The 27,204-nt window shown below is 38.0% G+C and overlaps 1 protein-coding gene across 1 annotated transcript in view; it reads left to right on the top strand.

Annotated features, from left to right (window-relative positions):
* Nucleotides 1–27,204, top strand: part of ACSS3 (acyl-CoA synthetase short chain family member 3) — a gene marked incomplete at both ends in the record, with an annotated part of 82,647 nt that overhangs the window by 21,276 nt on the left and 34,167 nt on the right. The window contains 6 exons of the mRNA XM_080363738.1: nucleotides 1,991–2,125; nucleotides 2,403–2,543; nucleotides 4,873–4,953; nucleotides 5,039–5,134; nucleotides 16,350–16,501; nucleotides 24,063–24,166. Coding sequence (XP_080219864.1) covers nucleotides 1,991–2,125; nucleotides 2,403–2,543; nucleotides 4,873–4,953; nucleotides 5,039–5,134; nucleotides 16,350–16,501; nucleotides 24,063–24,166 — 709 coding nt within the window. The remainder of the gene's footprint in view (nucleotides 1–1,990; nucleotides 2,126–2,402; nucleotides 2,544–4,872; nucleotides 4,954–5,038; nucleotides 5,135–16,349; nucleotides 16,502–24,062; nucleotides 24,167–27,204) is intronic.

Below are 27,204 nucleotides of genomic sequence, written 5' to 3'. Positions count from 1 at the left end.
GAGTGCTGGAGCTTTCTGCAAACCTCTTCATGAAACTCTTGACATTTTGTGCCTCGAAGGTTTTCTGTGTGGGCTTTTTGCAGCTTCATTAGTTGGCCCAATAAAATATATTTATTTTTCTAAACTTTGCTGTGTGTGCTATTAGAGACTACAGGGAAATATGTAGCAACTCTCTTTACAACAGAATAAAATTGTTGGTCTGGTACTATTTGGCCTTGTTTTGTCTCATTTCTACTTTTTTGTACTGTTTAATGTTTTTTTTTTCCTGCAGCTCACTGTCGCTGGCATTCCCTTACCAACAAACCTTTGAATTTTCCTGCATTTCCTTCAGACTAGCTATATTTCAGTCTAATCTTATTGTGCAGGACTATGTGGAGCCACAGAAGAAGTGGGAGATGGGTGTATAAAAGCAACATGGGAACAGAGATGCGGGGAAAGTGAAGTCAGTAGGCAGAGTGGTAAAACACTGGAAAATAGCAGTTAAAGCCAGTAATGGAGCTTTGATTTGCACGGAGTGATCCATGATGCTTCCAAGTAGTACCCCTCACTTGGGAAATACATCACCTTAGGCAATTTAGTATTGGTTATTTTTAGACTTCCTTGTGGCATATGAAGTACTTGATGTGCAGAGGCGGCACTATTTACAAATGACTGTAAACCTGGCATTGACAACAGTCTTTCATCTTAACAATTGAATAGAACTGTGTTAATATCTTTCATTAATTACAGTCTAATTTCAGGGTAGCCTCCAGATGAATTTTCAGCTTAACTGCATTGTATTGTGTCATCTTTCATAAAATCAGTACATTGCAAAACAGAAAGATGACAAATGCTGAAATTTTAAAGCTCGTCTGAAATCTTTATTTTGAATACAAACTAATTGGCAAACTTCCCTGAATGGCAGATTTGGACAGGAAACATTTTATTATTGCAAAAGAAAACAGTTTAATCTGTGCTTTCTCTTTGGAGTTTAATGCAGCCTTAACTGTGGCATTGTGGTTTGCGCCTACTTAATGAGATTTATGCTAATGCATACAATTAGCAAACCAGTTTGATCAAACTGAAGGGCATAAGATAAACATACTTTTAAAGCTCCAAAAGCAAGGAGATTGAAGACTCATTCTTCTCCAATTAAAATATGTTCTAACACATCGTTTCTTTGGTGTTACCTTTTGTTTCCTGAAAGACAAGAAATAAAAATACTGATTTTGGAGCTAAGTCAAAATAGTTTGTATGCAGATTTCTTGACTTAAGTAATCTTGTGTAAAACCTCAATAACAAAGATGCTAAATCCACATTTGCAAATATAAATTATTCTAAAAAAACCCCAGCACTATAGAAATCTGATTTTTAGTGGTTTCCCATCCTAAATTCTGCAGCCATCACTTGCTTTACTTCCTTCATGTGCCTTATAACTTTAGCTTATTTTCTTCCTTTGTTTCTACTTTCCTGTCGACTCTTGTTTGCCTTCTTTTTTCTCTTTCCCCTGTTTTCCCTCCCGTTCCATTTAATTACAGGCTAGAAAAGAGCCAGCAAAGTGCTATAGCTAGTTTTGAAATATGCCATTGCGTGCAGGCAGATGATTAGAAAACAGGCTGAAGAGGACAGATAATTGTTGACATCACTGTACCGCTTTTTCTTAATGGAGAGACTGAGATGGAGATGGGCTTTTCTCTCAGTTCATTAATTTTCATGCAACTTGAAAGAACTTAATGCTGCTGATTTCTTACTCAAATTTGTTTGAAAATGGTGAGGAGTGTCAGAAGTTGTTAGTGTGCTCCTGAACAAAAAACGGATGCGTGGATGGCAAGATCACACAAGCTCGACTTCCTTACAGAGCTGGTCTAAACCCTGTTTCTAATTATGTGAAGATAGACTGTATACATTTAGTGTCATTAATCACAGAGTTTCATGGGAAAGATATTATTAGGTTGCATATATAGAATATATTGCAAATGTATGTATTAACAATCTAAATTCTTTATTTTAGCCCAAGCTTATTGTGACGGCAAGTTTTGGAGTAGAACCAAAAAGGAAAGTGGAATACCTATCCCTTCTAGAAGCAGCACTGGCAATGGTACAGAGAAAACCTGATAAAGTTCTTGTTTACAAGCGACCTAATTTGGTGGGTGTACAATTGTTGTGCCTTTATGTTAACTTTCAGATGTACATGCCTTCTCACTTTTACAAGTAAAATTTTGGTTTGTAGTTTGTCTTTGAATTTTATGGGGGAACTTTATATTAATAAGATTTAAATAGTAAATAGAACTAATGCAGCAGAGAGGTTACGATACAGAAAATTGAATAGTACTTTACAGGAAATTGATTAGTATATGTTTTTTGATCCACTTCCATTGATTGTCTGTTTTTGTTTTGACGCTTTTCTATTTTTCAATGGGCAGGGCTCTGTTCCTCTTAACCCAGGACGTGATCTTGACTGGGAAGAAGAGCTTGCAAAAGCACAGTGTTATAAATGTGTCTCCGTTTCCTCAGACCATCCGCTTTATATTCTGTATACATCTGGAACAACGGGCTTGCCCAAGGTAAAGGACTATCTGTAGTTTGAGTATTTGTGACCAACCTGTTTGCAGTTCCACTTGAGAAAATAGTTAATTAAAAGGTTCGAAATGTTTGCCAGTGCTCAGTGCTATGAATGATAATCATTGCTAGAAATGGTTTAATCTCATTTATTCACATTTCATTACTTTAAAGTCAATGTCTAGGAATAAACCACATTTGTTTATTTAAATATAAGTAATATGAAGATAAACTGAATTTACTTCAAAAAGTACAGTATAAAGTTGTGAGGACAGCAGAATGTCTTTTATTTATTAATATCTTCTGTGTTCTAACTGTTTGACATGAGCATAGTATAGTCACTTAATGGTGAGATTAGTTCATGTATCACTTGTGTGATAGCATTTATTGCTGAATAGTCTTTGCTTATTTGTTGTTTACATATTAGCTAATCTTCCCATAGATAAGATGTAATGAGTGGCATTACAGATTAAATGTAATTAAGCATGTTCTGAAGTCTTGTGATACTGAACAGTTCTGAGAAAATAATTCCTGTGAAAAAGAAAGTTTAGATTAAGTGAAAACTGACAGAGGATGTTGCTTGAAAATGTTTGCTTTAACATATGAATTAGTCTTACAATGATTTTTTGTTAAAAGATCTTATTTTAAAAGCAAACTCTTGAGTGTTTGCTTGGTACTTAAATTTTTATTTTAAAGCTCAGTATAATTTTCAGGCAGTGATCTTACCACTACAAATTTAGAGACAAGTATCACATGGCCAGTACTAGTCTGAGCACTGCCACATCCAGGAATGTGTGATACCAGGCACTTTAAAGCAAATTGATAATTTCATTATAATGTCACAAAGTCCAATATAAGATCATTTGTTACAAAAGGTGTTTTGCTCAACTGCTAGTTTCAAAATACAGTATCTCAGAGATAAAAGGTGTCGGAAGTTTACTTCACTGTGTTGGCTCTCCACAGAGAAAAATATATACACCTTGAATGAAGCACCCTTCTAAAAGGGAGAGTGTCAACCAGCACCATGCTACAATGAGTAACTTAATGAATAAAATAACTTTTTTATTCATGTGAAGAAATTAGTTTTAAATGATCATGCAAGTAAAATTACTCAGTTATGACCTTCATAACAAAACCTTTTTTAATCTCAGAGCAGGGACTAAGTTAGAAGCTGAGCCTAACACAGGCAGACTGTTTTCTGAAATTCGTGAAGTGTTGGTTAACTGTCCTCTGCTGTGGCAGTCTCTGTTTGACTGAGTTTATGTGTGTCTACAGTCCCTCCTGTCTTGGACCAGAACTGAAAGTGACTATTTCATTCTATTAACTGCATAAAGAGAATGTATCATGCCCAGCACAGACAGAGCGCTGCATTGTAATGTCTGCACTGTAGACATTTTTTTTGGTTAGAGGAATCTCACCTGAAGTTTAAATAATTCCTTATTCTAGAAACAGCATACTAAAAGATGATATAATATATATTAAACATAAAAATATTACAAAATATTTCAAAATTTGTCTAATTAATGGTGTTTCAAAGCCGGTTTTTGGCTTACTGAGGTGCACAGTGCTATTGCTACTCTCTTGTTCTAGTTTTCTAATCCCTCTTTTTACTAAGACTAGGATGTTCTTCGTTTGCTTTCGTATGTGTACTTCAGGCTAGATATTAAACCTTTCAAAAATAGACATCTGGTTTAAGCTAGTTTTATAGCATCTTTAAAAAGAGCCAGTGCAGAAAGAGGGGTACATTTCAGGGAGTAATTCACTCTGCCTATTTTAATCATCGACTACTCCGCAAGTGCACCTATTTTTCAGTGATGAGTTTGGAACATGCCTAGCATTTAGATGGCCACAGTTTAATTGAGGTAAACACTCACATCTCTTTTTTTTGTGTCAGCATATGTTGTCCAAATGTTTGTATATCTGATTTTAATGAGAGAATTCTAGGTTTTGTTAGTTATCTTCTGAGAACTATTGTCATCTAGGGCTTGGGTTGGTGTTTTGTTTTGTGGTTTTGTGTGTGTGTGTGGTTTTTTGTTTTGTTTGTCAATTTTTGTTTGGTTGTTTGGTTGTTTGTTTTTTCGAGTGTGTATTTATTTATTTATTTATTTATTTATTTTTATTGTATGTTTGTTAGCTCATTTTCCAAAATTACTTCTTCAGTGAGAATGCTAGCACAAGCACGTACTTACTGGAATGGATCCTTTTCTTAAGTGAGGAGTATTGAAATGAAACAACTTTAAGTCTATTACTGCTAAAACCCACAAAATTTCATTGAAGACAGGAATATCATTGCATTTTTTAAATGATCTTAAGTATTCAAATTTTCTTATTTAGGGTGTTGTCAGACCAACAGGTGGCTATGCAGTTATGCTGAACTGGACAATGTCAGCTGTATATGGACTCAAGCCCGGTGAGGTAATTCTGTTTAAATGTTGCGTATTTTTTTTTTTAGCTCCTCTCAGAAATGCCTCACTGTATTTATGTTTTTATTTCATTTTAGGTGTGGTGGGCAGCTTCTGATTTAGGCTGGGTTGTTGGTCATTCCTACATTTGCTATGGACCTCTTCTTCATGGGAATACTACGGTTTTGTATGAGGTATGATCCATTCTAAAAAGTGAGCCTTTGAAAAGGCAGAATCTCCTCCCATTGATAATCTTCATGATCCTGTTTATGCCTATCCATTCTTCATGCCATATATATTTAAATTGCATTTATATCTTCAGTGTTTATACTCTTCTTAATTCCTAAGGAAAACTTACTTCACTGTCCTTCCAAATTACCTACTTCATCTGGGTGACTGATCATGGTCAATGGGGCAAGAAACACCAAAACAGCAGACCTAGAAATGACAGGTGTTGGAGTGTACTTTTGTTGCTGAGGCTTCAGCCACAGGCCATTAGATTGCCTCTATTAAGGATCTAGGAGAGGATGATGTGTTTTGCGTGTCTGGAGATGACAAATTCTTACTGGATCTGAGTTGGAGGCAACTGGAGCCAGAACTCTTTAGGATTTGTCTTTTCTTTTTCCTCTCTACCAGTCAAGGCATCTGACACCAAGACTTGGATGACATTTAGGGCTTGGCCCTTCTCCTTGGAGGATGAAACTCAGTGGGATGGAGAACAGACTGGTCCAGTTAGAGTGGCCTGTTTGGTGCTCAAAAAAGCAATCATGCTGCTTTACGTGGTTATTTTTTCAGAAATTATTGTTGATTCTCTAATCACTAGCCAAGAAGATACAGTGTTGTTTGGAATGTCTTTATTCTTCAGAGAGTGAATCCAGTATCCATCAGTGAAAGACATTTTATGTAAAAGCACCAATGCTGTTAGCTCTTAAGCATGCTGAGACTTGGTTGCCTGCATTCACCTGACATTAGGAATTCTGGATATATCCCAGCTTCTGCAATACCATGCAGAGTGAAGCCCACTTAGTAATTGTTGTGTCTTTTTCAGCAGTCCTAGGGGCAGAAGCTGTTTTAGCTCTGCTGTTGTGGCATGCTCATCACCTGTGTTGATTTGCAGTAGTAATTAGAAACCTGTGAACTGTTAAAGGAAATTCAGTGGTAACTCATGGGAGAGCATGGAAGAGCTGTAGAAGTATAGTGAATGTATTGATACTGAGGTAATGAAAAAAGCTTACAAAACAAGCTTTGATGACGCTGTGAATACAGCAGTTGTTAGAGGACTATTTGTAGCCAGTGTTTGTGGAGAGGGGACGTGGTGGATACATACTGGTTTGCAGACCATCAGAAGTACAGAAGTGCTGCATAAGGGAGAACTTTCTCCATCTCCCTGCTAATACACCACACAAGTGAAGATGACCATACTAGAACAGAAATGGATTGTTACTGTTTTCAGGAACAAGCATCATCTGGACAATCCTTTGCTGTTTGCACAACCAGGTAAGGCCTGTGCTGCACCATGGTCGGAGTGTATTTTATGTGAAGGGGCGCAGGGGTATGCGGTAGCTATCAGGATGCTCCTTGGCATTGAGGACATCATGAGTGATGCTGTCCCTTCCTGGCAAGAAGGCACTGGCGTATGTTTTGGTTCTGTGACCAGAGATATAGAATATAGGGCTTGTAGAAGTTTTACGGTGGAGCCTACTGATGATGTTTGAACTGACGTGTTACTGTTATCTGCATGAAGTGGATGAAAGGGAGAGCTTGAAGAGCCTTCAGTCAGGACAGCAAAGATCTGTAGGATTATTTGGACTGCATTTTTGGTCCAGTGAACAAGGATAAATGTAGTCTAAAATAAACTACAAATAACATCTAATGGAAGACATGAGGAGCACTGGAATTAAATGTTTTGATCTACTAATCTGCTCTAATTCACCTCACTACTTGCTGTGTAAACCAAGTCTGTGGCACCATATGCGTTCACATTCATGTTTAATGTTATTAATTCACCTGGTACTAGGTTTATTTGTACCAGTGCATGTAAAAGGAAGAAGATTAGTAATCTCTCCTAGAGCAGGAGATTGTGCCTAGCTAACACCTATGTATGTTGCTTTGTGCAAAATCCTGTTCTTTATCATTTTAATAACAGAAGAATGTAAAATAAGAAACAAAATGCAGTGTTTAAAAGCAAAGCAAATTCTGAGGTCTTGAAGCTGTGGTTTGGTATTTGTTCTTGTCTTTGTGGTTAGCTTTTAAAAGTGTTAACTTCTTTTCACGGAGAGACTGTGGGAAACGTGTTAAGTTGTTCTATGAAACAGAAAATGAGCTTTTTGTCAGGATGTTTTTCTACCACATTATTTTGAGATCTGTAGTATCTGAGGCATATAGCTTTGGTTTTTTAGCTTCTAGACATTGAATTGATTTTTCAATACTCTCTCAGAAAAGCAAGTTTGCAAAACAAATACTTTTTTATTAAATATTAAAGTACACAAAGTGATTTCAACAAGCACAAGGTTTTTTTTTTCCCTAAATGGCTTGGACAGAGAAACTCAAATGCTTTAATGCTCCCAGCCAACAACTGCAGCAGCTGAAGAAAACTTAAAACAAATGGCTGTTTTTAATTTGAAACTCAATGTCCTTTCTGTCTAGATAAAGTTTACTAACTTGCTTACTATGTTAGTGTTTGGCATGAAAGCTTGCAATGAACGTATGACTGAAATACATGACACAGAGAATGTCTTCAATGCAACTATGGCAATAAAAAGCAGCCATTCGTTTGAGACTTGCTTAAGCTTAGCTCTTTTTTAAGAGTCTCTGATACACTAACCTGGTGGAATCCACTTCCTGCTGTGAATTTAAAAACTGGATCACTGTGGAACTTCTGAAAGCTTTTGAGTCAATGACAAATGTCTCCCTGCTGATTGCAGGACTGAGGCTTGGTTCTTAGTGCATGATACAGCTGCGTGCTGGGATGTACGATGTGGTGGAACATACGAAAGTTCTGAAGGACATTATGAAGCAAAGTCCTTTCTAGGAAATAACAAATTAAAAGTAATCAAGTATTTTTAAAACAAAGGAGGAGGGAGTTTGTTTAAAAGTGTTGGGGCAATGTTCTAGGAAAACGAAAAAAGGTAGAATTCAAGAGGAATGGGTAAGTGAAATAACATGTTAAACTAATGAGGTAGACTCCCTTGCAGAAAGGATTTTGTAGTAACTTTATGTGGAAAAGGGAGTACCGTAGTTTTCCCAGAATTCATATGTTCAAATACATATATATACCTACATTTGTATAGATGGATAAAAATGTCCAGAACTAACACTATATACTTGCGTACTTGAACTTGCAAATAACTACAGATGCAGAGGTGGATTTGTGACATTTTGTAGTTTGGGCACATACTCTACACCTTTTGCTTGTCCGAGAAGTCATTTTTGTCATATTCTTCCTGTGTCTTGTTTGTTTATGTAGGGCAAGCATGGATACATCTGTGCAAACTCCTCAAGGTTCACTAACTAATTTGGGGGTTGATTTTACTATCATGAGTTAAATCATGTAGGCTCTCAATTAACTGCTAATGAAAGAAAGAGATTTCTATTGCACATAAAAATATCATTTTTCCTGTGAACAAGAGAAACAGCCTGGACACTCTTTTCTGTGTTATTGTGGTAGCAGAAGAGACCACTGTGAACAAGGAGAATGAGCTTTGGCTCTGAAAAATTAAGTGTATGGCTTTGCATACTGAGGTGTTTGGTGTACATTTTTCGCCTGCCTTTTCCTGAGGTGAAAGGGTGAGGAAGAACAGTCTGTCTTGCATGCAGATCTCACAGAACTCCATTTGTCCCTCTCCTGTCAGGTGGTAACCATCTTGGCTGTTACATCTTTGTAGTATGTAGAGACCCCGCAAAATCTTTGGAAATTCAGTATCCTTAAGCAAAAAAAAAACCTGTTCGAAAAAACCTTGTTCAGTTGTCTGAAAGTGGAGGCTTAAAAGGCTATGTGGACATCGCTGTAAGCTATATTTAATTAAGTACTATCATGCTGTCCTTCAATCTTGAATCTGCTTTCCCAACAACTTAAATTATTTGTATAGGTGATCAGAGTTAATAAGGTTGTTCCAGATTTACGAGACAGAAATATACTCTAGGAAAATAATATCTATTCTTTGCCAGTCTTATAATTGATGACATTTTTTTTTGTGTTAGATAGTGTGGATCAGTATGTGAGGTTAATTTTCTGATACTAATATATGCTCTACACGCAAGACAGGAATCTTTGTTTTCTTACTTCACTTGGATCTATTTGCACAGATAAATATTCTGGGTGAAGAGGCAGACAAGCACAGCACAGGGTTGTGCCTTCTCAGATCAAGTGTTACATGGGTCACCAACTCTGCAGTATGGAATAGTCCTCTAGTTAAGATCATTGCTGGGTCTGTGGGACAAGAAATGGTAAAATGTCAGCTGTTTTGACTGAAGATTTCGTAGGCCGAATTCTTATTTGTATGTGTAGGTGTGTGAGAAATCTCAGCATATTCTGCTAAGAGCTCATCCTTGCAGTGTCAGTGTGTGTCATATATGTGCATTCCCCTGTGCAGATGGGTGTTCATAAAGGTGAGCCTATGTGCTATGTAAGTATACCAGTATAGATAGTAATCTTTTTTCCCCTTGTGCATGACTGTTTCGCATATTTCTAAGTATATTAAATCATCCACGGTTTTCAGTTGATTTATTCAACTGTTCTGTCTACTAGTCAAGAAGTATTGCTTTGATTTTTCTTTTTTTTTTTTTTTTTGTATTTTAGAATCCTTTTACTTTATGAATAATCTCTTATTTTAAGTTCCTTTGCTTTTTAATCAAGAGATTTTGGAGACAGTGAATGTACCTCTTTGGAGTGTATTGACATTAAATGTGTGACTAGCTGAAATTTGGAGAAGAAAGAAATTGAGCTCTCTTGTAGGCTGATTTCATAACTTGCACAATTTGCCTAATGTTGGGTACTTTTCAAACCCCATCTCCATCTTTATGTCATCTCCAGATGCTCAATATAGTTCTAGTATGCAATTTCGGGGGCTTCAGTGGCGTCAGGATCTTTACAAACAATCACAGAACTGCAGTTATAAATGACTTTCAGTAGAAAAATAGAAATGAAATAGTAAAAAATAAATAGACATGGTTTTTATTCCTTTTCAAGTTTATTTCTATTTAAAAAGAGTTCCATTTTCTATTTTATCCAGAAAACCTCCCGTGGTTTTCCACTAAATTCATAGTATTTTAAGACTGGGGACCACTGTGATTGATTTCTCTGCTATTCTGAATGATAAGGAACAAAAATGTCACCCAGTAGCAGAAATACACATTTATAGAATCAAATACCGTATTAGCTTGAGTATTAAATTACTGTAGTCTAATTAATGTTTAAACACCTAATAGATGTTAATTAGACTCTTCATTCCAAAGGGATTAACTCGCCACCACCATGCTAGTTAAATAGAAAAGGAAAGCCATGTGAGAAAAATGGCAGTTTCTCGGAGATAAGGAAAAGACTTTGATAGTTTCATAGTAGCTGTTTTTGACCACTGGTACACTGGGCCACATTAAAATTGTTGCTTGAATTTAACAGGAAAGAATCACTAAAGTAAATACGACAATGAAGAGGTTTTCATTCTAGCAAGTGTAGAGTAAGAAAAAGAACAGAGGAGAGTGATGAGTTCCTTCAGCAGTCTCTGTTACACAGTTGTCTTCCCGTGAAGTTTTGTCTCTGTGTGAATGTGTGGGAATATTATCATTATAAAGGCACCTCTGAATTTAAGATGTGGTGGTTTTGGAAAATAAAGAGTAAAAATACTATTTCTTTAACAGTGAATGTTAAAGAAAAAATCAGAGCTGACCTGCATGTCTGCTTTGTGACTTTTGCTATTTGTGAGAACATTATTAAACAGCGATTGTACATTTTCCAGTTTTCTTTTTTTGAAATGCCACCAATTGTGTCTTCAGACAGTGTTCATGTCATCAGTGTCTTTTTTGGGGGATTAAAAATGGGAAGAAAAGGAAGGGTTCTGTGCACACAGGGAGAAAAATAATTTTTACGAAGAGGAACAGTGTATAATTTTTCCTCTGCTCAGAAGACTTTCTTAATGGTGACTATTCATAAATTTGTAGTCAAAACTTTTCCTAAGTGATAGCCTAATGTTGGGTTTTGGGTTAGGGAGTATCAGTATGCTGTTTAGGTACAGGGAAAGAATACCTCATCCCTTTGCCAAGGGATGACCATGAGTGAATATCAACTGGGCTGACTTCATAACCTCACTTCTTAAAGTGATTTGTTCATTTTTAAATTACTTAGTGGGTGACAACTTGTCATTTTAACAATTGCTATGGAAACTACCTGCTTTCAGTTTTTGCTCGCTGTAACACCGTTGTCAGGAATGTGAAAACAGTAATGAATTCCTTCAAATACAGCAAGGTGGTTGTGTGGTGTGTTGTTTGTTGGGTTTTCTTTTTTAATCTCTCCTGGATTGTTTTTCTCCAAGACATGACAAACTTGACAAACTTCAGCTATAAATAAGCTACCTGAAGTCTCACAGCCCACTCTGGGTTGCTGTCGCTAATGGAATTGCAGGCTGTAAGCAACAGGGCAGCATGAAGAGAAAGTGTAGCTGCTACCTGAGATCTCAGGAAAGAGGCAGCATTTTGTTAATAGCTACTGCAATGCTTCGGACTTTGAGTTGGAGCTTGGGCAAGGAAGAGGATGCCCACGCTTGCCAAGAAGCTGTGCTGCATTTGAATGGTCTGGGACAGAGAAGGAGCTGTTGCCACACACTGAGCTGTAGGAAGACGCATGGAGCCTTCCTCACAGTGCTCTTTGGGGTTCTTCCAGTCCCTGGAGTTGCAGCAAATCTGAAGGGTAGAAAACAAGAGCAACATCTTCAAAATTACTCTAATTTGGCACAGTTCTTTGAGACACCCAGTCTTTCTACAGTTATTGTAAGCCATTATCATCAGCTTACAAAGCAGACGCTGTCTCTGAAGTTTGCTAGTTTTGTGATGTTTCTGCCATCATCAACACTGGCTGTATTTGTGAAGTGAGTTCAGTAGCATGTATCATCTCAAGTCCTTAGTGGAGGTTTGGCAACAGGACCAGCAGCAGGAGGATGAATGCCTCTGTGAACATTTCCTTTTGAATCCTGATGTGTCAGGATTTGGTGTGTGCTTTGGTGTCAGCAGGTTTTGGTGGCAAGGAGTTCCTTGTGTAATATTTGCTATGCAGGGAATTTCCTCCTCATAATTTTGAATTTAACTGAATAGCCCCTTGTTGTTAGGAATCAAACAGAAAGGGCATCACTGAGCTGTTACTGATACATTGCTGGTTATTTTATTATAGCTCCTTTTATATGTCTCTTCCCTCAAATGATCCATCCCAGTGGCTTCCAACTTTCTCCATAGGAGAACATTTCTACCCCCTTGATCGTTCTTGCTGCCTGACCATGAATCTTGTTTCATAATCATGTATTATCCATCAACACATTCTGCCTGAGGATGTTTGCTCAGCTGGTAGACATCTGACAAATTACATGCTAAATCTAGGTACATCCAGAAGGATGTTCCTGTTTGTCTGTCTGTCTGTCTTACAGTCTTTTGGTATATTATTGAGAGAAAGTCTTTTCTACTTGAATCCTCGTAGCTGATACAAGAAGTGTCTGTGTCTACTTTTCCTTTTTTAAATTAGGTGAGGTGGACAGCTCTCTGACTTGTTCTTGTTTACCATGCTCTTGGTTCCTGACAACCACAGATAGAATTTCCAGTAGCTTTTAAAATAAATTTTCATTTCCAATGTTGATGCAAATACTGAATAGCAACAGGTCTTGATCGGATCACTGCAGAAATCCAGTGGAAACATTTCAGTTGCTCATTGTCCCCAATTGACTCAGCAATCTGTCAGCATATTCTGAATTCAGTTACCCTGTGCTTTCTTGTTTATATTGCTAACTTTTTAAAAATCAAAATTGCAAGTGGTAATAAGCCACTCATGGCATCTCGCAGTAGTTCTTAAAGTTTTAGTATAATAAATGAGAACTCTCTTTGGCGATTTTATTTGTAGGTTTTTTTGGCTTTGAAATCATTTCGCACTGTCTCAGATTTGTTTTCCTTATGTCAGTTTTTGTTTATGCATTTTCTAAACTGTGAACAGCTGACAAGGCATAGGGGAAGTTTTTCTGCAGAATCAGTAAGAATATTTTACAGCTGGGACAGATTATTTTTTGTTGTTTTTTTCCTAAATGGATATTTTAAGTGTCGCCTTATTCTTTGGGTATTATTTGTTATTGACTCTCAGGGGAAATTTCTTTTCCTTTCCTTATGCTGTTTGTGTTGTTTTATGTGTTTTTCCTCTTAGATCTGAGAATGATGCTTCTCCAAACTAAAGCCATTGTAGCTTACCTGTGACATATAAATGTCAAGCTGTCAGTGCCCTGTGGACCTCCTCACACCCTCCTGAAGGTTCAGCTGCTTGTGTTGAAGATGCTCCAGGGCTCAGGCTTGAACTTGCTGGAGGTGTGAGGGCCAGGCACAGCTGCAGTGTAGCTCAGTCAGGGACCAAGGGTGACGACCTGAGCGTCACTCACCTCCTGAGCAAGGGGAAGCTCCTTGCGGCTCTTGTTACAACTCTGCTGTTTTCCTGGTGGTCTGGTCCAAGGTTACACAGCTGCACTGTGGCAAACCTGGGCTTGAGCTCCAGCAGCCAAGCCAGTAGGAAGGACTGGATGTGCTCAGGGCTGGACACAGCCCTTTTATAGGCTTTGGAAACTTCCCTTTGGTTAAAAATGCTGTTTAAGGGAGTGGAACATCTCCGTTATGAGGAAAGGCTGAGGGAGCTGGGTCTCTTTAGTTTGGAGAAGAGGAGACTGAGGGGTGACCTTATTAGTGTTTACAAATATATAAAGGGTGAGTGTCAGAAGGGTGGAGCCAGGCTCTTCTCGGTGACAACCAATGGTAGGACAAGGGGCAATGGGTTCAAACTGGAACACAAGATGTTCCACTTAAATTTGAGGAGAAACTTCTTCTCAGTGAGGGTGACAGAGCACTGGAACAGGCTGCCCAGGGGGTTGTGGGGTCTCTTACTCTGGAGACATTCAAAACCCGCCTGGACACATTCCTGTGTAACCTCATCTAGGTGTTCCTGCTCTGTCAGGGGGATTGGACTAGATGATCTCTTGAGGTCCCTTCCAATCCCTAACATTCTGTGATTCTGTGAAAAATAACAGCCTACATTACTACTGGCAATCTAACCAATTTCAAATTGCTCCACAGGTAGGTTTGTTGTTGTCCGGGATGATTATAAATGGTGCTAGCTCAATTACATAATTAATTAATGAGAAGTTTATGGAAATAATATAATTTTTCAGTCTGAGATCATTTAATTGTATGTTAGTGATGTGGGCTTGAACTCCTAGCCAGATGGTAGCAGATCTGCAGGTATAGTGAACCTTATGGAGAGGCGACATGAACTTGAATAAAGAGGTTCAAGAACAGATATTGGTGAACACTTGAATGAATACATGAAAATTGTGATGAAGAAGTGTGCTAGGAGGACGCTAAAGACAATTTTATGAAAGAATTTTCTTTGGGAACTGTGCATTATATGACAGAAAAAAGGTCATAATTCACTTCTTTGGCAAGGGATTATCGTTCTTTTCTTTTTGGTAATTTATGGTAGAATATTAGCAAAGAGTTTTTGGTATTGGTGATAATCCTCCCTACTACTTTCTCTCCATTTACTACTCCATCCTTTAAAAAAAGGCTTTTCAATTGTGCATTATTTTGCCTTTTTTTTTCTTTTTTACGGTGATCCTCTGCTGCAGCGCTCTTGTCACCGGCAATATCTCACTGTAGGGCTGCAAAGCCTACTGTACCTGTCTGACCTCTGGGATCCTGCATTCTTTAAATCTGCCAAATGGTTCATCTGCGCTCTTGCCAATGTTGAGGCGCAGGTGGATGCAGAGTGAGCTGGGGGAGATTGCAGTGGGAGGGCAGGTGGGAGTGAGGGAAAGGGATGAGTTCCTGGGAGCTGTGTCACAGCCACCGTGCTGCTTTTTGTGTGGGGACAGGGCATCTAACTTGATGAGTGTGTGTTTTCATAAGGACATTTACTCTCTTAGTAGTGCCTCATTAGCAGAGTAAAACTAGTGGATTTAGCAAATTCTTCAAGGTGTTCAAATGCCTGTGTTTGTTTTGCATTTTGGTAAAATGAAAGGATTAATTAGAGTTTCATATGCTGTTTTCTTTCCACTGGTCCTATTGATTTGTCAGTTCCAAATTTGCCTTTGACACAAGGATGAAAAGTATGAATTTGCCTGTGAGCTGCTGTAAAGACAGTGAAAGTTTCAGTAGTGAAACTTTCTCTGTATCATGACTTCTTGCGTTAGAGCGCTGACAAAGCTATGTTTGCAGTATGAAAAGCGCATTTTTTTCCTAACTTGGGTGCTCTGTCAGATTTCATCTTCCAGGTGTGGCCTTTCTAGTGAAAAGGTTATGGCAATATCTGTAGAGCTAAAGCTCATTCTACATTAACATCATCTTTTCATAAGTTCAGAATGTGTCTGGAGCGGTTTGTGCTCTGTGGTAATTACATACAGCAACACTGTGATTGTATAATCCTGTGCCAACTGCTTTTCCTATCTGTAGCACCACAGAAAAGTATTTTTCATTATTTTTTGTTATTAGTACTTACCATTGGACAATTCGTCATGTCTGATTACTTCTGTTTGTAATTCCCCTGACTATGTCCCCTAGCTCAAGACAATGTTTGGTTTAAAAACACCCAACCACAAACCTGGCAGCGCACTAAAACAGAAAAGGAGTCTTTGGCTTCTTTTCAGTCTTCATGTGGGGCAGCAGCACAAAGGTGCCAAGAAGCCAGCTGTAAGCAGCTAAGTGGGAATTTTTCCAGAATTGGGAGGAAATTACTAGGTAAGAAAAAGCTGGCATTATGCCCTGTGGGGCGTTGCATGGGGAATATATCTGGAGTGCTGCTGTGTCCAGAGACTCCTGGTGCAGTAGGACAGGCTGTTTTGCAATAAGGGTAGATGGAGACATGGCTCTCTCTGCTGCCAGTGTAATAACTGCTCTTTGTGGCTGCCTTTTCATTCCCGTGTCCATTTGTCTTATTTTTTGAGGTAGCAGCTAGTATGTACTGTGTTCATGTGAGAGATTGTGCTCAAAGCTTGTGAATTTATTAATATTTCTACAAGAGAATACACTCACAGTGTATTACTTTTAACAAAGCCTTCTTTACAGTCTTACTTGAAATTACTTCTGTTGCTGTGCTACCGCTACTGTTACACACTCAAGCCTTGAACTGTCAAGGAATTATGAAGTATTTTTATCCTGTGACATTTTAAATTATTCTCTCCATAGGGGAAGCCTGTGGGAACGCCAGATGCTGGTGCCTATTTCCGAGTGCTAGGAGAGCATGAAGTAGCTGCCGCCTTTACTTCACCAACTGCAATTAGAGCAATCCGTCAGCAGGACCCTGAGGCAGCCTTGGGAAAGCAGTACTCTCTGAAAAGGTGAACTAAGGATACACTGGAAGCAGTTTCTTACAGAAACAGGCTGGATGAACTAAGAATAGCAGAGTGTCTGGGGCTTTGCCCACCTCTGTATAGCAGAATTTGGATGTATTCCTGGCACTTCAGGTGTACCTGTATTTGCTTGTAAGTTTATATTGTTAGTTTGGAAAAGATGAAATCTGTTAAAAAGATTACAGCTCTAAGGTTAAGAGCTCTTACTGAGTTAGGGTTACTTGCTCAACCTTAATATTACCCCACTGTGCTTATTTATACCCTGTAATACAGTCTTGGATTACATGATCCTGTACTGTTTTCCCACATGACCTCATTTCATTGAGTGCACAGGATTTTAGTGTTCCTTTAATCAGCAGCTAGTCAATGTTTTGTTTATCTCCCTGTAACTTAGTTACTTCTTATGCTTATGTGCTCCAAAGACTGAGCTGTTTGCTTTCTTGTACTCTTTTTAAGGGGTTTATCACTATTGTAGCAGCACGCTTCAAAATCGTGACTGAGTTCATCCTCACAAATCCCCTGTGAGATGAGAGAGTGGTATTATCTGTATTTTGCAGATGGGAAGCTGAGGCATGGAGAGATTAAGGTCAAAGTCTTCTATTAGTTTTGAATATCCAGTCTGAGCCACTGAACTACCACTATTTCAGAATTTTTAGCATTATATGGTTAAAATGTGTTATTAACATTTTATTAATAAAATGCCTCTCACACTGGCTTGCATCTGTGAATGTTTAGTGCTTTGACAGATCAGGTTTCTGTGTCTTATGGCAAACAGACTACATATGAAAAATATGGGGCTTTGTCTCACATTAAATCTTGAATAGTTTGTTCAGATCCAACAAGGACTGTGTCAGACTGTACAGGCAATACTCAGTCATAGGATGTCTTTTATCACACTTGTCCAAAGAGAAGGGGAAGATACAAAGCCATGTAGCTTCATTAGACCTTCACGTTCTTTATTGCTCAGGAAAGTTTCATCTATTAGTAAGCTGGATTTATTTCTGAGGTATTCATTACAAGTTAATCATTACTTTCTTCCATCTGTTTTGAGATGATTTCAATATTAACATCCAGCTAGTTATAGTGTATGTCCATTTTAAGGTGCAGTTGTTAAGAAATGGAGTCCAACAGGTGACTAAAAATTCCATTTTAGGGAAATCCTTGCTTGTGGGAGTTACTTGGATGGACTTTTCAATCCAAGGTCAAATGAACTCTGCCTGTTTCAGTTTGAAATCAGTCTTACTTTTAGTTCATTTTCTTGATCTATGATGCCTTCTTCACTGTTATATGGTGCAAAATCTTTGAAATGAGATGTCTTTCTGTTACCTGCTTTTTTTTGTATCTTTACCTACTCTACAGAGATTCCAGAACACATGTTCAAGAAAGCAGTCCTGAAAGAGGTTTCCACATAGTACATTTCATTCCTGAAAACTTCTATAAAAAAACTAATAAAAGTCAATACCACTTTTTAAAAATCACATTAAAAAAATAATAAAATGATAAAGAAAAGATAACAAAAGATAATAAAAAGATAATACTAATAAGGCACAGATTTGGTAGGCAATGCCAGCTTCCAGTGTACAAGGGACTACTTGATTTACAGAAGCTAATTGAATTTTAAGCAGACTTGCATTCTTTCGAAATGACATATGGTAAAAAAAATTCTTTAAGAACTGATGCTGGTGGCATTGATGTCCTCTCTGCAAAATTGTATGTGGGGTTTCCAAAAGTTCTAGTGCACATCTCAAATTCCTTGTTGGCTATTGGAGTAAAATCTTGAAATTTGTTTGCCTTTGACACAAAACATTACCTATGTCTTAAACACGACCTGGATGTTTAATTTGTAATACTATAGGATAAAAGCCCTGTTTAGCCACATGCTGCTGGAGCAGGAGAGTCAAACTCATTTTCACTAGGGGCCACATCAGCCTCGCGGTTGTGTTCAAAGGGCTGAATGTGATTTTAGGACTCTATACGTCTAGGAGTAGTTAGTTACAAGCTTTCTTGACTTAAGGTCAATTGCGAATGTTCTGCCATTTTATATCAAGAGGATCTAGAGATTCTAGCTTATTCACCTGATACCAGATATTCATGCACTTGATTTAGGAAGAAATATGAGAATGCATACAAACTGTGTAGAAATAATGAGTACAAAGTAGATTAGGAGCTCTCATGTTCTGTTTCATAACACAGGAACAAGAGGATGTGAAATTAAAGTAGCAAATTCGTAACTATTAGAAGAAAACACTTTCTCATGTAATTGATGTCTCACACATGCTGATAGAGGTGGTATGATTAAGACCCAGCTGCATTTGTGAAAAGTCTTTGTGTTGCTCCCCTTTACCCACACTCTGAGAAGCTGAGCTGCAGTTGTGTTCTGTCTCTTGACTCTGTCACCCAAACCTCCAGTGCTTGGATTCTCATGGCCAAGGTAAAATCTATTCAGGGAGGAAAATGAACAAACACATCATAAAATCATAACTAGTTTGGGTTGGAAGGGACCTCTAAAGGTCACCTAGTCCAACCCCCTTGCAATGAGCAGGGACATCTTCAACTAGATCCAGGTTGCTCAGAGCCCTGTCCAGCCTGGTGTGGAATGTTTCCAGGGATGGGGCATCTACCACTTCTCTGGGGAAACTGCTGGTGTTTTACCACCCTCATTGTAAAAAAATTCTTGCCCATGTCTGGCCTGAATCTCCCCTCCTTTAGTTTAAAACCATTACCCCTTGTCTTATTTGAACAGCCCCTGCTAAAAACTCTGTCCCCATCTTTCTCATAGGCCCCTTTTAAGTACTGAAAGCCCACAAAAAGATCTCTCCAGAGCCTTCTCCAGGCTGAAGAACCCCAACTCTCTCAACCTTTCTTCATCGGAGAGGTGTTCCATCCCTTGTCAATGGAGAAAAAGCAGATGAAATGAAAATATTATTTAATTTTACATCTTAAAGTGTCTGCAGTCTCCAGGTGCATTAAGAATTGGTAAGAATTCTTCCTTTCCAGTTTAAATTAAGAAGTGCAAATGACTCTTTATCACTGTCTTTGCAGGAAGAAACACTTATTTAACATGATGCAAATAGAGTTTTTCTTTTCCAGAAAAAAAACTTGCGTATGCATTCCAGAATTAAAAGAACTGCCATGATCTTTTAATTTGGAAAAGTACAGCTCAAGTTATTACCCATGTGGACACTCCTGCTTTTAGGAAATGGTTTGGAGATGTGGTTTCTTTTGTGCTTGGAGTGACACCAAAATGTACACGCTGTATTGAACAATTTAAACTACATCAGGGCTATTAGGGACTTTGATCTGTCCCCTATATCAGGTGATACTTCAAGTCCAATCTGCTGGATTCTTGAATAGGGCCTAAAAGCTTGATTGCACTGAATTTTATGTTAAGAGTGTAAGTTTTTCAGAACAACAGCTTAGGACATATATATTTAACAGAGAGGTTTTAAGACTTTTTCTTCCCCTTTAACTCCATTGCAGTGACAGATGATTGCAGTAACAGGTGCACTGACATGCTTTCAAGTTTTAAGTGTACTGTTAAAAAATTGTTCAGTGGGACATCTTGTAACCATTTCCATCTCTCTCTCTTGCTATACTGTGTGACAGGAGAAAATAATTCCATAGTTCTTACGCTTTGTTAGGCTTGTGGCACTTTGCTCTTGTATGCTTTTTGATGGTTTTGTGCTGTAAATTTGCCAAGGAGCTAATCCCTCTCCTTTTCGCATCGTGAGGTTGTTCTTGAGCCTGCAAATTATTAAATCTGATTGTTAAATTCAGAAGAGAGGAATTCTAGTTTTGGCTCAGAGGAGAACATGACATCTTAACTTTTTCATCAAGTCTGTTAAATTCTTGGTATTTTAATAGCCCTATTTTTAAAATAAGGTCATTGAACAGAATTTTTCACCAGTTTATAAAGTTAATGAATTAATAAATGTAGGTTTTACATTATAGCTGAAATGTTGTGTTTAATATGCCTAATTATAGAATATTCCGTATAACGTAAATTGAGAAGTACTGAACAGGAGTGCCCTGCATGTAAAAATGAATCTTAAAAAACTTTTCATAAAATATGTATTTGTGGTTTTTACTTACGCAATATTTTGTTCTCCTTTATCATAAGTGTTGATCTGTGATATAACTTCCAGCTAGCTATTAACTGTAATTATCAGCACTGGCTTGTACTTTACAATAAAAAGCATTCAGGTACGAGATGTTGATTGGGGTCACACTCATTATAATAATTATCTCCTAATGTGGGAGATGTGCTCAGAAAGCAGTTTGCTAGTAATGTTGAGTAGTTACGGGTATAGAAAACTATGCTTATTTGATGTGAAAGGTGCTTATACCTTTGACTCTCTACCTTCTGTTCCAAGAAGGAACTTACTCCAACCCATCTTGGATTGTCAGAAAAGAATGTTGGTTGAAACGCTCTTCTGAACTTAAGGAAATGGAATTATTTTGTCTGCATGTTCAAGTTCAGGATGAACTTGATGTTCTGATGTTCAGAAGTTCATGACTAAATGTACTGTCAGTTGATTTCCATATATCAAACTTGGCTACCTCTGTGATTGTTACTTCTGCTTAATTCACAGACAAGACCATTCTCAGTTCATTATATTTAACTTGTGCAGTGTTCTTACCTTGGTTATTAGAGTTCCCAATAACTTTTGCTTGTGGAAGTTTTTCTTCCTATAGTCTTAACTATGGATCTGTAAATGGATCTAAAATACAATAAACTCATCATGTTTTTGATGTTGAGGCTAAACAGCACTGAAAAAAAGGCTTTTAAATTTTAGGGCACGTAGCTTATTGCAATTAATAATGTTTCATCCCATGTTACATATACGTTGCTTCCAGATGTAGCTTTATTCTGTATATTCTTCTGCCTTGTATCTGCACTGCAAGCAGGTCACTACACTAGTCCTTACACAGTGAGAGGCTGCTTTTTCTGATAGCAGGACGTGCCTGTCCTCTGGAGAGGAATGGGGTGAGAATATTCAAAGTATGCCTTTTGGCTTAGGCAGCCTTGCTGTACAAGCTCTGTGGTCTGTAGATAAGAAGCCTTTGCTATTGCGAGGTCAGCCTTTAGGTTCCTAGAGATGACAAAATGTCCCTGACATTAATCTGGCTGTGGAAGGGTGTGCTGCAATCCTAACAAGGGGGCATTTTGGAGAAGTGTGTTATTGGGTCATGTGAAGGTCCATTCATATCTTAATGAGGCATACAGTCATCTCAGAAGCCTTGAGGATTGATGCAGTACTTGGCAGAGTGTCTCTGTAGTTTCTGTTAACGTGAGAGGCTGTTCATAAAATGTTTAGTCACTTGTGGCGTGAGTGTATACCTGTGCACTGTCACTCAAAGAAAGAAAGGTTATTTGCTGGTAAACAGAGTTCTTCTGATATGGGATCTGAATCTGTTTCCTTATCTTTCCTGTCTTCTCTCAGCCCTTTGAGGTTTTGAATTGCTCCTCTGGGTAAAATGGAAGTGCTGTCTTTGGTCATACACCTAGCACAGAGGATTTGGGAGAGGGAAGGCATGAGCCCACCCATGTGGATACTACAGAAGTGAAGCAAGTTCTTTGGTCTGTAGCAACAGGGCATGTATGTGAGACAGCTCTGCATTCAGAATTCACATTATTCCTTGTGGCAGAATTGCACCAGGGGTTACAGACAGGCATTAACGTGGCTGAAGTGTTTCAGATTGCCACACCAGCCTTCTGGGGGAGGAGGTGCAGTTTTCCATTCGGATTTATCCGTGGAAGTAAACCAGAAAGGTTATGTCTTAAATTTCCCTAGTTTAGTTTTTATTTCCCAAATAGATTATTTCAAAATCTTGTACAAATAGGAATATGTTTAAGTGCTCAGCAAAATAAAATGTCCAAAATGTCAGGTGTTCCTGATTTCCTTTTTCTGAGATGCAGGAACATCCCTTCCAAGTTACAATGCGGTAGCTGTACAATAGCTGTATCTATCACTAACTTTTTAAACAGTAACTTAACAAAGTCACCATACTGTAGCTTAGTCATGTGTTTGTTAGTGTTGCTCTAGGGCCTTGGATTTTCTTTTAATTTTGGTTTTAAATTTGATTTTGTTATGTGAAAAATAAATCTTACCCTTTTGAGTCTCTTCAAGGTAAATTACTCTCTAAAGTTGCCTCTTGTTCTTTGTGTACTATGGAAGAAGCCTAGAGAACTATTTCAGCATAGACATATATTTCTGATAATAAGAGCCAAGTAAGATAAATACCATGCATTGCTCTCAGTATAAACCAGGCTATCACAACACAGAATAATGATAAAGTATTGAATATAAATCAGCGGTTCATCTCAGTATAGTTGGCCATTCATTTTCATCTGTTTGTCATTAGTCTGAATTCAAAGTTCTGTGTTTCTGCCTGAAGAGGATTATTTATTTGTTTGTTGTGACAGTGACAGAGGTGTGAGGCAAGATTGTAAATGATTCTTCTCTTTAGTACCTTCTTATTATGTGACATTGTCTGTCCAGTGTCATGAGTATCCATGAGTTTATGTGCAGTTTAACAGGGATTTAAGTTGCTTATTAGGAAATAAGTGCAAAAAATCTGCTATGACATGAATAAAGCTACTGTGCAAGTGTTGGAAAGATCAGAACCTTGGCAGTATACAGTAACATCTGTCCTCTGAGTACTGATAGTCATATTTAAGAGAACTACCATTGACAAAGAGGATCTTATAATTTTAAACAGGGGATGAAGTGAATTTGTAATGCTTATTAAAGGACAATGAAGTGTGACTAAGCATCCAATAAAAGATGATGAAGTTTAAAGACTGTGTGGGTTTAATACCCAGTTATATAGCGATGCCTAATTCAATGGTACAAAATGGTACAAAGTCAGAACTGCCCAGTGTTGCTTCTCTTCTCTGCCGAAGTTCGCTGCAACATGTCCAGTGAAATGAGCTGAATTCTAGTACTATGATCAGATACCCGGTGCTGCTGAATATTGTTCTGTGATCAGCATCATCTAGTAGGACAGTAGAATTACTTTTTTTTTTTTTAAATGGGTATATAGCCAGCCTTTCTGCAGGAAAATGGCTTTATGTCCCATTGTTTCCCCCAAACAGCTCGAAAACTACTAAAATCTGTTTAAAGAAAACATTAGTAACAAATTAAAGCTAAAAGCTGTGCTACAGTTATTTCCTTTTAGCTTTCTTTATTTCTTTACTAATTTTTCTGGTGTCTCTTTCTGACCCTTTTTTGGTATTTCATTCCAGTAGATATCTACCTGGTTCCTGTGTATAGAACATTTATTTGTTACTTCCACTAAAAGTTGCTTCCCCTGGTCTACCAGGCTCTTTGCATTCTGAAAATAAAGCTTTTTTTACATGATATTTTAAGCAGCATGGATTAATATTTCTAAGATGCTATTTTTTACTCAGTAGGATGGAGCATAAAAGGACTAAGAGTTCTCCCTCCCCTTTTCTCTTTATCTCATCTGAGAAACCAGCCACAGACATTTATTAAATTTGTTTTCTTGTTTTCCTTTTTCCATCCTTTTTCATTTTTATTTAAAGGTTCAGAACGTTATTTGTAGCTGGTGAGCACTGTGATGTGGACACGCTAGAATGGTCAAAAAAGGTCTTCAAGGTACCTGTCTTGGACCACTGGTGGCAAACTGGTGAGTGTTTTAAATTACCAATTGTGAGATACAGTGAGGAGATTTTTTCAGACTTGTTTCTTGAGTCTGCAGGTAGAACTGGATTCCCTCTCCATGAACATTTAAATAGGCAGGGTAAAAGATGGAAATAAAAATTCAAGCAGGAAGAAAGTTTTTTGAAAGTGGTCTAAAAAAATTACTTCAGGATATAATTAAAACACAGCATTTTTAAAGCTGTATAGAAAATAAAAAAGGGATTCTCTAATGCCTGTGTTTAAAAAAAAGAGGTTGCATCACTGTTATTTCCAGGTGTATTTTTATGGTGTTTGCATGTGTGACTATTTTGTGACAGAAAATTTGGTATTTAGGGAAGCTTTCAGGTTTAATTACATTTTTTGCACATATAATTTGCGTAATTAAAAACACACAGAGCAGACTCCTTGGTTTTTAATACTGTTCCGTATGGATCTCATCCAACTTCTATTGATTATTTTGGAATGTCTCCCATGGATTTCACTGGAGGAGGATTAGATATAATACTTCGACTGCAAGGAAGGAATCAGACTACCAATCCTTGTATAACTTTGCAAAAATCCCATTTGAATTCTGAATTAAGGTTTGACCAAATGTATCTCCTAATAACTATGGATTAAGATATTTTTAAGATATTAAAATTTCACTATTACAGGATCAGATTCAGCTTTTGCTTCTCGCACACATTACTGGTATTTAAGCTAAAGGAGTGAATTATGAAAGCTCGCTCTGCTCCTCCCTCCTCTGCTCCCTTCCCAGAATACTGCTTTGGTTTTCTGTGTGTCATTGTTTTGAGATGCAAAATTTCTTTGGTTTCTCTCTATATGGAAGAAAACATTTTGATTCCTCCATGATGAGTCAGATAACAGTTATATAAGATTAGAATAAAAAGTGGAAGACTCTTCGGTTCATCTAGAGTATATGTTATGAAGTGAAATCAATTGAGGAGGTTTAATATGTACCATTTTTATTAAAAACAGCCACGATCTTAGATAAATACTGAGAAAGTACTGGAAGACAGTAGTGTCATTTTTTATTTATTTATTTTATTTATCTGTATCTTGCTCACTTCTCTATGATCCTGATGTCTGTAGGCAAGAACAGGCCTCAGTGATGCAGAATAAGCAATTAACTGAAAAAGATTAAAAGATCAAATAATGTCTTTGATTACCGACTGAACTGACGGTAAACAGTATTACTATATGTAATTTTGCATTTGTTTTTATCTGTGTCTGTGCACATACATATATATAAAATTGCCTGTAGCTTTGATGTATATTTAGAGCAAAGGTTTAATATTACTGCATTCATTTGGAAGTATCTCAAGTATCAATGAGAGATCTTAAGCACGTGGACGTAATTATAGTGTGTAGAGGTAGGACTGTGTGTGAGAGTCTTTTTGAAGAAGAGCACGAGCTCAGCTCAGAGTATAGTATGCTTGATTTTTATTTTCATGGTGTGCTCTTAAATTGTAGCACAACTTAATGAGCTGAGGCCATTTCAATTACAGTGTTTGAGAGCATTTAATAATTTGATTAAAATGAAGCCCCATTTTTGTTTCCAAGTGCTTTCTGTAGAAATGTGCATCGTTGAATGTAACCAAGGCATTCAGTCTGATGGAAAATAAGTAGTAAGTCAGAGTTCAAATCAGAGAACTGAATTTCAAGGGATAATGAGGAAGATGGAAGGAAGGTTCACAGAATTATTGGAGGACCTCTTTGGGTCATCTAGTTCACCCTCTCCTTGCTAAAACAGGGTCACCTAGAGAGAGTTTCCCAGGATCCTCTGCAGTTTTGAATATCTCTATAGATAGGGATTGTACAACCTTTCTGGGGGCAGCCTTTGCTTGTGTTTGGCCACCCTTACAGTAAAAACATTTTTTTGGTACTCAGCTGGAATTTCCTGTGCTTTAGTTCATGCCTGTTGCCTCTCGTCCTGTCAGTCAGAACCACGGAGACATCTATCTGCCTCTTCTTTATTCCCTCCCTTCCAGTATTTATGCACATGAATAAGATCTCCTCTGAGCTTTGTCCAAGCTGAAGAGTGTTCTCAGCCTCCCTCCATATAAAAGATGTCAATTTTCCTGGCTATTCACTGGATTCTCTCCGGTAGCTCCATCTCTTGTACTGGGGAGCCCAGAACTGGCCCCTCTAGATATGGACCCACTAATGCTGAGAAGAAGGATCATCTCCCTCAACCTGCTGACACTTTTTTCCTTTTGCAGCCTAGGATGCTGTTAACCTTCTTTGCTGCGAGGCTGCATTACTACCTCATAGTCGTCTTACTGTCCACCAGGATCCAAAGATCATTCATTCCCTGCAGATCTTTCTCTTTTCAGCTCACTGGTCCCTAGTGTGCAGTGGTGTTGGGGTTATTCCTCCTCAGATGTCACACTTTGCATTTCCATTTGTTGAGCTTCATCAGGTTCCTGTTGACCTATTTCTCCAGCCTGTTGAGATGCCTCTGAATGGCAGCACACCCATCTGATGTATCAGCCATTCCTACTAGTAATATGTAATGTGCAAACTTGAAGGGGGCACACTGTTTCCCATTTTGAATAGTATTCAATTAGACCACCTTTCCTCATTGGCTCTATGATCACCTTTGCCAGGAAGTTGTCATCAATGTACTGCATAAATCTGGATTACTTGTGCCTTGCTGTGTTGTCCTTCCAGAAGATGTCAGAGTGGTTAAAATCTCTCATTAGGATGAGGGCCTGTGGACCAGACTCTTTTCAGTGGTGCTAAATAATAGGATGAGGGGCATCGAGCACAGACTGAAGCATAGGTGGTGCCATCTGAATATGAGGAAAAATGTCTTTACTTTGAGGGTGCCAGAGCACTGGAACAGGCTGCCCAGAGAGGTTGTGGAGTCTCCTTCTCTGGAGACATTCAGAACCCAGCTGGACACATTCCTGTGCGATCTACTCTGGTGAACCTGCTTTAGCAGGTGGGTTGGAATAGATGATCTTCAGAGGTCCCTTCCAACCCCAACCATTCTGTGATTCTATGAATGTGAGACTTTTT

This window comes from Nesoenas mayeri, assembly GCF_963082525.1.
Source record: "Nesoenas mayeri genome assembly, chromosome: 1".
Classification (NCBI taxonomy): domain Eukaryota; kingdom Metazoa; phylum Chordata; class Aves; order Columbiformes; family Columbidae; genus Nesoenas; species Nesoenas mayeri.
This window is presented reverse-complemented; position numbering and strand designations above follow the sequence as displayed.